The sequence below is a fragment of the Bombina bombina genome, chromosome 12, assembly GCF_027579735.1.
Source record: "Bombina bombina isolate aBomBom1 chromosome 12, aBomBom1.pri, whole genome shotgun sequence".
Taxonomy (NCBI): domain Eukaryota; kingdom Metazoa; phylum Chordata; class Amphibia; order Anura; family Bombinatoridae; genus Bombina; species Bombina bombina.
The window spans coordinates 9,905,972-9,918,249 of record NC_069510.1 but is presented as its reverse complement, the minus strand read 5'-3'; the positions used below and the strand labels follow the sequence as shown (position 1 = coordinate 9,918,249).

Here is a 12,278-nt window from a genome sequence, read left to right as displayed (position 1 = left end):
TTTTTTACAGCTTCAGTCACCTCTGCACCTTTTAGCTTTCCTTTCTCTTCCTAAAATCTTTGGTCGAATGACTGGGGGTGGAGGGAAGGGAGGAGCTATATATACAGCTCTGCTGTGGTGCTCTTTGCCACTTCCTGTTAGCAGGAGGATAATATCCCACAAGTAAGGATGAAATCCGTGGACTGGTCGTATCGTAGAAGAAATCAATTTATCAGGTAAGCATAAATTTCCTTTTTTGACAAAACTGTAATCTACCTCATTACTTGTCAGGTCAATGTAAACAAGTGCTGAGTGTCTGTTTGGGTGTCTGTGTCTGAGTGTGTTTGTGTGTTTCTTTGCGTGTCTGCTAGATTGTCTATATGTGAATCCTTATGTGTGAGTGTGTGTGTGTTTCAGTGTATGAGTATGTCTGTTTGTTTCTGTGTTTGTGTGTTACTACCTTTACAACATTTCCAAGTTTGACTACACTTAAGAATAAAGTGCATATAAGTTTTAGTCACTTGGTCAAAAATTGCACGTGTCAGGGGGGGGGGTCTGATCAATGGTTAAGTCAGGGGCCCCAAAATTTCTAGTGGCGGCCCTGAACACGGTTATCCCCCACTGTCACCTCAGACACACACTGCCATCTAAATCACATACTGTCACATAAGTAACATGGTTATCCCCCACTGTCACCTCAGGCACACACTGTCATCTAAATCACACACTGTCACATAAGTAACATGGTTATCCCCCACTGTCACCTCAGGCACACACTGCCATCTAAATCACATACTGTCACATAAGTAACATGGTTATCCCCCACTGTCACCTCAGGCACACACTGTCATCTAAATCACACACTGTCACATAAGTAACATGGTTATCCCCCACTGTCACCTCAGACACACACTGTCATCTAAATCACACACTGTCACATCAGTAACACGGTTATCCCCCACTGTCACCTTAGGCACACACTGTAATCTAAATCACACACTGTTGCATCAGTAACACGGTTATCCCCCCACTGTCACCCCAGGCACACACTGTCATCTAAATCACACACTGTCACATCAGTAACACGGTTATCCCCCACTGTCACCTCAGGCACACACTGTCATCTAAATCACACACTGTTGCATCAGGCGCACACTGTCACATCAGTAACATGGTTATCCCCCAATTTCACTTCAAGCACACACAGTCATCTAAATCACACACTGTCCCATCAGTAATATGGTTATCCCCCACTGTCACCTCAGGCACACTCTGTCATCTAAATCACACACTATCACATCTGTAGCACGGTTATCCCCCAATGTCACCTCAGATGTCACCTCAGACACACACTCTCATCTAAATCACACACTGTCACCTCAGTAACACGGTTATCCCTCACTGTCACCTCAGGCACACACTATCATCTAAATCACACACTGTCACATCAGTAACACGGTTATCCCCCACTGTCACCTCAGACACACACTGCCATCTAAATCACATACTGTCACATGAATAAGTAACGTTATCCCCCACTGTCACCACAGGCACACACTGTCATCTAAATCACTCACTGTCACATCAGTAACACGTTTATTCCCCCACTGTCATCTCAGGCACACACTGTCATCTAAATCACACACTGTCACCTCAGTAACACAGTTATCCCCCACTGTCACCTCAGACACACACTCTCATCTAAATCACACACTGTCGCCTCAGTAACACGGTTATCCCCCACTGTCACCTCAGGCACATACTGTCATCTAAATCACACAGTGTCACCTCAGTAATACGGTTATCCCCCACTGTCACCTCAGGCACATACTGTCATCTAAATCACACACTGTCACCTCAGTAACACTGTTATCCCCCACTGTCACCTCAGACACACACTGCCATGTAAATCACATACTGTCACATAAGTAACATGGTTATCCCCCACTGTCACCTCAGGCACACACTGTCATCTAAATCACTCACTGTCACATCAGTAACACGTTTATCCCCCACTGTCACCTCAGGCACACACTGTCATCTAAATCACACACTGTCACCTCAGTAACACACTCTCATCTAAATCACACACTGTCACCTCAGTAACACGGTTTTCCCCCACTGTCACCTCTGGCACATACTGTCATCTAAATCACACAGTGTCACCTCAGTAACACGGTTATCCCTCACTGTCACCTCAGGCACACACTGTCATGTAAATCACACACTGTCACCTCAGTAACACGGTTATCCCCCAGTCACCTCAGGCACACACTGTCATCTAAATCACTCACTGTCACATCAGTAACATGGTTATCCCCCATTGTCACCTTAGGCACACACTGTCATCTAAATCACACACTGTTGCATCAGTAACATGGTTATCCCCCACTGTCACCACAGGCACACACTGTCATCTAAATCACTCACTGTCACATCAGTAACACGTTTTTCCCCTACTGTCACCTCAGGCACACACTGTTATCCCCCCTGTTACTTCAGTGACACAGTTATTCCCCTCACTGTCACCTTAGTGACACAGTTATCCCCCTATTACATCAGTGATACAGTTATTCCCCCTCACTGTCGCCTTAGTGACACAATTATCCCCCCTGTTACTTCAGTGACACAGTTATTCCCCCTCACTGTCATCTTAGTGACACGGTTATCACCCCTGTTACTTCAGTGACACAGTTATTCCCCCTCACTGTCACCTTAGTGACACGGTTATCCCCGTTACTTCAGTGACACAGTTATTCCCCCTCACTGTCACCTTAGTGACACAGTTACCCCCCCCCGTTACTTCAGTGACACAGTTATTCTCCCTCACTGTCACCATAGTGACACAGTTATCCCCCTGTTATTTTAGTGACACAGTTATTCCCCCTCACTGTCGCCTTAGTGACACAGTTACCCCCCTGTTACTTCAGTGACACAGTTATCCCCCTCACTGTCACCTTAGTGACACAGTTATCCCCCCCTGTTACTTCAGTAACACAGTTATCCCCTCACTGTCACCTTAGTGACACGGTTATCCCCCGTTACTTCAGTGACACAGTTATCCCCCTCACTGTCACCTTAGTGACACGGTTATCCCCCGTTACTTCAGTGACACAGTCGTTCCCCTCACTGTCACCTTAGTGACACAGTTATCCCCCTCACTGTCACCTTAGTGACACAGTTATCCCCTCACTGTCACCTTAGTGACACGGTTATCCCCCGTTACTTCAGTGACACAGTTATTCCCCCTCACTGTCACCTTAGTGACACGGTTATCCCCCGTTACTTCAGTGACACAGTTATTCCCCTCACTGTCACCTCAGTGACACAGTTATCCCCCGTTACTTCAGTGACACAGTTATCCCCCTCACTGTCACCTTAGTGACACAGTTATTCTCCCTCACTGTCACCTTAGTGACACAGTTATCCCCCCTGTTACTTCAGTGACACAGTTATCCCCCTCACTGTCACCTCAGTGACACAGTTATCCCCCGTTACTTCAGTGACACAGTTATTCTCCCTCACTGTCACCTTAGTTACACAGTTATCCCCCGTTACTTCAGTGACACAGTTATCCCCCTCACTGTCACCTTAGTGACACGGTTATCCCCCGTTACTTCAGTGACACGGTTATCCCCCCCTCACTGTCGCCTTAGTGACACGGTTATCCCCCGTTATTTCAGTGACACGGTTATCCCCCCTCACTGTCGCCTTAGTGACACGGTTATCCCCCCTGTTACTTCAGTGACACAGTTATCCCCCCTCACTGTCGCCTTAGTGACACGGTTATCCCCCGTTACTTCAGTGACACGGTTATCCCCCCTCACTGTCGCCTTAGTGACACTGTTATCCCCCTGCTGTCACCTCGGCCAGTTCCCCGCGGGGTGCAGTACCACGTGTGGCCGCTAGGGGCGCTGCAGGGAGCCGTGTAGAGCAGTAGGATCAGCCGGAGCCGGAGCAGTAGCAGCAGCATTGAGTACGGGCGCTACCGTTACGGTCACACGGAGCCCGCGGTAGAAGCAGCCGGAGCAGCGGGACATGCAGCAGGGATAGGCCGCGGCCTGGCGGGCGGGGAGGGCGGCGTAAGACGAGCAGGGCCTACCCTCCCCGGAGCACCGGCGGACATGTCTGGGCGGATAGAGAAGGCGGGTAAGTCAGCCGGGGGATACACGGCCAGCACAGGCCGGGGCAGCAGCCGAGAGTCGGTACTTAGCGAGTTGTAAGAGCAGCCTCCACCCTCAGGCCGCAATTTGTGTGTATCCGCTCCACGCCCCGATGTGCCCCGGGCTTCGTGTTTTTGTCACTGCGGGAGACGCCCGATACGGGCCCATGTGTAGTGTGATAGCCGGGGGAGACGGGGAATGGCAAGGGGCTACAGGGGGACACCACGGGGACATGAGAGGGGGGACAGGGGTACAGCACAGGGACATGAGAGGGGAGACAGGGGTACAGCACAGGGACATGAGAGGGAGAGACAGGGGGACAGCACCGGGACATGAGAGGGGAGACAAGGGGACAGCACAGGGACATGAGAGGGGAGACAGGGGTACAGCACAGGGGCATGAGAGGGGAGACAGAACAGGGGCATGAGAGGGAGAGGACAGGGGGACAGCACAGGGACATGAGAGGGAGAGGACAGGGGGACAGCACAGGGACATGAGAGGGAGAGGACAGGGGGACAGCACAGGGACATGAGAGAGAGAAACAGGGGGACAGCACAGGGACATGAGAGAGAGAAACAGGGGGACAGCACAGGGACATGAGAGAGAGAAACAGGGGGACAGCACAGGGACGTGAGAGAGAGAAACGGGGACAGCACAGGGACATGAGAGGTGATACGGGGACAGCACAGGGACATGACAGAGAGACAGGGGCAGCACAGGGACATGAGAGGGAGAGACCGGGGGACAGCACAGGATTATGAAAGGGAGAGACAGGGCAGCACAGGGACATGCAAGGGAGACAGGGGGACAGCACAGGGACATGAGAGAAAGACAAGGGGACAGCACAGGGACATGAGAGAGAGAAACAGGGGGACAGCACAGGGACATGAGAGGGAGAGACAGGGGGACAGCACAGGGACATAAGAGGGGAGACAGGGGTACAGCACAGGGACATGAGAGGTGAGACAGGGGGACAGCACAGGGACATAAGAGGGACATAAGAGGGGAGATAGAGGGACAGCACAGGGACATGAGAGGGGAGACAGAGGGACAGCACAGGGACATGAGAGGGGAGACAGAGGGACAGCACAGGGACATGAGAGGGGAGACAGAGGGACAGCACAGGGACATGAGAGGGGAGACAGAGGGACAGCACAGGGACATGAGAGGGGAGACAGAGGGACAGCACAGGGACATGAGAGGGGAGACCGAGGGACAGCACAGGAACATGTGAGATGAAGAGAAAGGGGGAAGGCAAGGGGATGTGAGTGGGAGAGACAAGAGATAGCATTGTGACATGAGTAGGGTTTCTAAGAGTGGATTACATAAGACATAAGTAGGAGTTGACAGTTGGCTACAGGGGGTCATGAGTAGGGCTGACAGTTGGCTACAGGGGGTCATGAGTAGGGCTGACAGTTGGCTACAGGGGGCATGGGTAGGGCTGGCAGTTGGCTACAGGGGGCATGAGTAGGGCTGAGGCTACAGGGGGGCATGAGTAGGGCTGAGGCTACAGGGGGGCATGAGTAGGGCTGACAGTTGGCTACAGGGGGGCATGAGTAGGGCTGACAGTTGGCTACAGGGGGGCATGAGTAGGGCTGACAGTTGGCTACAGGGGGGCATGAGTAGGGCTGACAGTTGGCTACAGGGGGGCATGAGTAGGGCTGACAGTTGGCTACAGGGGGGCATGAGTAGGGCTGACAGTTGGCTACAGGGGGGCATGAGTAGAGCTGACAGTTGGCAACAGGGGAGCATGAGTAGGGTTCACAGTTGGCTCCTTGAGGGCATGAGTGGGGCTGACAGTTGGCTACAGGGGGAATGAGTGAGGCTGACAGTTGGCTACAGGGGGAATGAGTGAGGCTGACAGTTGGCTACAGGGGGAATGAGTGAGGCTGACAGTTGGCTACAGGGGGAATGAGTGAGGCTGACAGTTGGCTACAGGGGGGCATGAGTAGGGTTCACAGTTGGCTACAGGAGGGCATGAGTGGGACTTGACAGTTGGCTACAGGGGGAATGAGTGAGGCTGACAGTTGGCTACAGGGGGAATGAGTGAGGCTGACAGTTGGCTACAGGGGGAATGAGTGAGCTTTTTCTTTGACTAATTTTGTTTGCAAGAACATTCTAATCAAAATATAAAATATCCGTTAGATTTGCATTATTTTCTCTTGCTTAGTATGTGCTTAATCTTTTTATAGCTAATGCTCCGCTCATATCTGCAATACATTATGGTTCTTGAGTATAGCACGTCTGGTGGTTGGCGACCCTTAAGTACACCAACCGATGTGTCCAGCTCAGGTGGTGCAGATTGTTTCAAACCACAAGCGAGGCTTTAGCTGTATGTCCAACCACGTTGTGAGGGTTAAACACCCATTTGCAAGGGATCCTACTGTTAAAAGAAAATTAAAAATGTTTTTTTTTTTCTTTAGACTAAATGTAGGAAATAATACACTATGTGTAACCTCACAGAAAGATAAAGAACTTGCCCAGCGGGTCTAATAACCCATAAAGCATACCACCTGTCTAGAACCATCTATTGTATCTCTTATTATGTATAATAGCTCTTGCATCATTACCAAGTGACAAAAACACGTTAATGCCGGTGTTTAAATGGACCATTTATTTGAGTAGCATTGCTTAAACAACAAATGCATAATATAAAATAGGGATAGACCGATATTGTTTTTTCAGGGCCGATACCGATTACTGACCGCATTTCAGGCCCATAACCGATAACAGGGGCCGATATTCTGTACATTTAAAGTTTTGAAAAACCAACACCATTTTTACACAAATCTGGTATAAACTGAACATGCTTATTAAAAGTTTAACATTAAAAGTAAACAACTGGGAAAAATAAAGTGCTTGAAAATTAACTTATTAAATTGCTTCCCAAAACATAGAAAAATGGCATAAATCCCTTTTAAACTGTACACTGATATACAATTAAATTTAAGTCACTACTGCAAAGCTAGACACTACACGATTTCTTCAGTACTCCTACTTGAGTAGAAAAACATTATAGTGCAGAAAGCATAACATTTCAGCATGTTCTCCTGTTAAACGGCTTTTGTTTTTTTCATATATTGCTGCCACTTCACTAAAAACACGCTCACTTGGTACACTTTACAGATAAGGGTTAAAAGTAAAGTAAAAATAAATAAATATATATATATATATATATATATATATACTGCCACTTGACAGAGAAAGAAAAGACATGCTGGAATATCAGTGCTAGATTTATTTATTTGCTTTAATTTTTAATATGCTCATATATTTACTGGATTGCAAATACCTTCCCTGGTACTGAGGAGTGGACTATAAGTTTCTTTATTATGTCACTTATGGTCAGTTTTATACATGTGTAACAGCACCACCTAATGGTCAGAGCATTGTTATCTACTGCTAGAGAATATTGATACTAGTCTCCTATACTGCATCACTTTCTACTCAAGGTTTGTTGTTGTGGACATTTAATTGATATGCCTGAACTATCATTTTTTAAAATGTTTTTTTCTATGCCCATGAAAGGGGGAAAAATATTTAAATTAAAAAATTGTCAAATTGTCAGCTTTAGTGAAATGTTTTGCAAATGTGTAAAATGTATCAGAACGCAACAAATAATGTTCTATTTGTGACAGCAATTAGCAAGCAGATTGATTTTATGTATCGCTGACCCCTATGAGCAAATCAAAAGTAATTAGCTCTGTGTACTTCAGGGAAACTATGTAGCTTTAAGTGCCACTTAAAGGGACAGTCTAGGCCAAAATAAACTTTCATGATTCAGATAGAGCATGTAATTTTAAACAATTTTCCAATTTACTTTTATCACCAATTTTGCTTTGTTCTCTTGGTATTCTTAGTTGAAAGCTTAACCTAGGAGGTTCATATGCTAATTTCTTAGACCTTGAAGGCCACCTCTTTCAGATTGGATTTTAACAGTTTTTCACCACTAGAGGGTGTTAGTTCACGTATTTCATATAGATAACACTGTGCTCGTGCACGAGAAGTTATCTGGGAGCAGGCACTGATTGGCTAGACTGCAAGTCTGTAAAAAGAACTGAAATAAAGGGGCAGTTTGCAGAGGCTTAGATACAAGATAATCACAGAGGTTAAAAGTATATTATTATAACTGTGTTGATTATGCAAAACTGGGAATTGGGTAATAAAGGGATTATCTATCTTTTAAAACAATAACAATTCTGGTGTAGACTGTCCCTTTAAAGATCACATTTTCCATTTCACAAATATATGTGTTTGTTTAGGCAAGTCTATCTACAGGCTGCCATTGGTGGTATGGTAGTTGGTAACTGAGCTCCCAGGAACACCTGGGTTTGGACTCGTATCAGTGCTATTTATTATTAGATGCTATGCCCAGCTTATATGTGCTATAGAATAGATGATTTGTGTCACGTAAAACTACATACAGTAGTTTCCCTGAAGTACACAGAGCTACATTTATTTTGATTTGCTCCATATCGGTAATATCGGTAAGTTTCTGGCCGATACCGATATTTCAGAAGTTCCCAATATCGGCCCTAAAAATCTTCCGCTCCGATATATCGGTCTATCCCTACTAAAAAGACAGCCCTATAACATTTCATTTGAATTTCTAAATGGGTAGTAGATATTTTTTCTTACAAATGTCTGTTGCCCCTTGCATTATGTGACAGCTATCGGCCACACAACATTCATATATCTATATGCTATGAACCCTTGTGCACGTTCAGTAGGAGCTGGTAAATCAGAAAGTGCTTCTCTAAATAGGCCGCACACAAACTGATAATGGAAGTTAATTGACAAGGTTTTTTTGTCTTCTCTGTCTGAATCATCAAAGTTTAATTTTGTCTTTAGTTTCCGGGGGAAATTCCTGGTTTCAGAGCTGAACTCAGCAGCACCCCCCCTCCCAGTGATGCAGATAATCCCCTTGTTTCCGCCACCAATCCGGTTAAAGGGACATGAAACACAGGTTAAAGGGACATGAAACACAGGTTAAAGGGACATGAAACACAGGTTAAAGGGACATGAAACACAGGTTAAAGGGACATGAAACACAAACACAGGTTAAAGGGACATGAAACACATTTTTGTTTTCCTTTTGTTATTCAGATAGAGGACACAATTTCAAAAAAAGTTTCCATTTTATTTATTTTATCAATTTTACTTCCTTCTCATGTTATTCCTTGTTGAAGGGATACCTAGGTAGGTAGTGTGCACAAGCCTGAAGTACTGCATGACATGAAATAGCGCTGCCATCTAGTGTTAACGTTGCAAAGCTGTTGCCATATTGGGCTACAGGCACGTGCACACTCCTGAGCTTTCATCACTGCTTTTTAACAAAGGATAGCAAGAAAACAAAGAGAGAAAAAATTATGTTAGCAGTAAATTGGAAAAATTGTTAAAAATTTGTATGTTCTATCTGAATGATGAAAGGAAAGTTTTGGGTTTTGGGTCCCTTTAATCTGCGCATTTAGGCAGGTGCAGGATCTCTGTTAGCTGTTTATCCAGTCTCTCTTACTGTCCCCGGCAAAGAGCCGCACTTGTTCTCTAAAGGGGCAGTAAAGATTATTATATCAAATCTTTAGTAAAACAACTTTCCAATATACTTTAATTTTTTGCCCCTTTTCATGTAATTTAGCTTTAAAAGTGTGGCCTTTCTTATACTCAGAACTGAAAGTGCACACTTCAGGCTAACCCTGCTACATATATGTCCCTGTAAGGCTTCAAGAGATAACAACTGCAAATCAATGCACTTTATACTAACACAATGACCGTCAGCTGCAGACCAAAGATATTGGAAAAACTATTGCCGCAAACAAGATGTTAACTGGTTTTAAAAATGTTTAGATTTGGCTGAGGTGTTCTTCTATAGCAAGCCATTTAAAGAGAAGTGTTGAATTAACTGAAAGTGAGGCCTCATATCTAAAAACTGAGATAATCTCATGAGGATCTCTATGTTTATATAAAGAAATGTTTACCTGAAAATGTCTTCAGCTCACCAGAGTAAGTGTTGTGTGAGCAGTTATCCTACTCTATTTACTATCATTTGCATAGTAAAACCCCCAGGTAATCAGCATCATCAGAGCTGATGTCCATTTCACATCCCTGTCATGGGATTTCACTGTATTACTGCAAGATTTCATAGTGAACTTCTTTAAACCGAGGACAGAAATAGTGTTCCTTTGTGCTACTTAGTATAGCAGTAAAAATAGTGATGGCGGAAATGTTTTAGCAAATGCAAAGATTAATTTATTAATAGCCAGATTACTAGTGGAGCACAAACGTTAACAATAAGGGGTTTATTGCGGGTGTTTGCGTTCGTCGGGATTGCTTGGGCGTAATCGCGATTTACGCTAGAATGATTACCGCGACTTCAGAGCTGTTAACTGTTTTGCAAAACTAAAAAGTTGCACAAAACATATAAAACATATGTTACAAAGTATAGTTCCATTAATAATAACACTATTAAATAAAAATTATTATTAAAAAAAAAATAAGAAAATATATATATATATATATATATATATTGCGCAAAAAAGTTATAAGGGCTCAAAGATGTGAGATCCGCCTTTTGCTCTTGTCAAGTTAGCACTTGAACTAAAACAGTTTACTTTTAACTCGTAATACCAGCACAACCCGACGAGCGCAAAAAGCTTACTTCTAGCAATCAACTCTCAAGCAGAATCGTTAGTGCTCCACTTGTTAATCTGGCCCTAAATTATCCATATTTAAACCATTTATATTATTTCGCTGTTCTGCTTATACCACAAAGTATAGTTTTTTTTGTGTTATGCTAAAATATATTTGAATAATGTTTGAACATTTTATTACAGAATATCTTTAGCTTTAGTTAGTTGAGTAAGTGCTATACCCATCTTATTATTAAACTAGTAGACAGAACCCCAGATCCCCAAACTTACTGACCACCTCCCGTAACCCCCTGCTAGGATTGGGAAACCCTATCCTGCGCTCATCATACATTTTGCAGACGTCTCATACAGGACGTTGCAGCTGTTTAACTTGATCAGTTCTTCGTTTTGACATAATAATGGTATTTAGCCCTCGTGTGTAGCGTTAGTTATTTTATTTATGTGCTGTTCCTGTCATTTATTTGTGACATGGCCTATTTACTTATGGATCGATTAGAGCTCCTCATAAACCAGTCCTGTTTGTTTTGTTGTTCAGCCTCGGGGTGTGTCGCTTAGAGTTTCCCTGGTGGCTGTGGTGCTGCTCATGGGGACAGGACCAGGCTGCTGTGTGTATGTTATGTGATCTCTCTGCTCTCACACAGCCATGTGTTGCTATCTGACCTGGCATGAGACTGATGATCACTAGAGGTAAATATCATCAGCACAGTGCTGAGCAGCCAGTAGTCCTTCCGGATTTGTCTTTTAACCCAGGGATTGTCCTGCTGCTGGCTAATTATATCTATGTGCTATCTGTAGCACTCGGTACGATTGTTCCATGTTGGTCAGTTACTGGCAAATCATTAGAAGTTTGTCTGTAAAATTAGCTTTAAATCTCTGATTAAGGGACTTGAAACCCAAAAAAATGTATTTCTTGATTCGTATAGAACATGTTTTTATACAACTTTCCAATTTTACTTCTATTATCGTGTACTTCATTCTCTTGGTATTCTTTGTTGGAAGAGCAATGCACTACTGAGAGCTAGCTGAACACATTGATAAGCCAATGACAAGATGCATATATGTGCAGCTAAATTGTGGGAAACTGCATATATGTGCAGCCACAAATCAGCAGCTAGTTACCAGCTCCTGGGCCTGCCTAGGTGTGGTTTTCAACAAAGCAAGCAAAACGAGAGAACAAAGCAAGTATATAATAGAAGTCAATTAGAACGTTGTTTCAAATTGTATGTTCTATCTGTATCATGAAGGAAAACGTTTCATGTCCCTTTAACCCTCAGTATTACAAGGGGAAGTCTATTTGAGCCAGTGGTTAGTTGTATTCATGTCCCTTTAACCCTCAGTATTACAAGGGGAAGTCTATTTGAGCCAGTGGTTAGTTGTATTCATGTCCCTTTAACCTTCAGTATTACAAGGGGAAGTCTATTTGAGCCAGTGGTTAGTTGTATTCATGTCCCTTTAACCCTCAGTATTACAAGGGGAAGTCTATTTTAGC

The 12,278-nt window shown here is 44.4% G+C and overlaps 1 protein-coding gene across 3 annotated transcripts in view; it reads left to right on the top strand.

Annotated features, from left to right (window-relative positions):
• The first annotated feature begins 3,913 nt into the window (after nt 1–3,913).
• The window catches only part of RAPGEF1 (Rap guanine nucleotide exchange factor 1), a 270,865-nt gene continuing 262,500 nt past the window's right edge, over nt 3,914–12,278 (top strand). For all 3 annotated transcript variants that reach the window (XM_053695533.1, XM_053695530.1, XM_053695528.1), the window contains exon 1: nt 3,914–4,128. In XM_053695533.1, the coding sequence (XP_053551508.1) occupies nt 4,104–4,128 (25 nt within the window). In that variant the 5' untranslated portion in view covers nt 3,914–4,103. The remainder of the gene's footprint in view (nt 4,129–12,278) is intronic.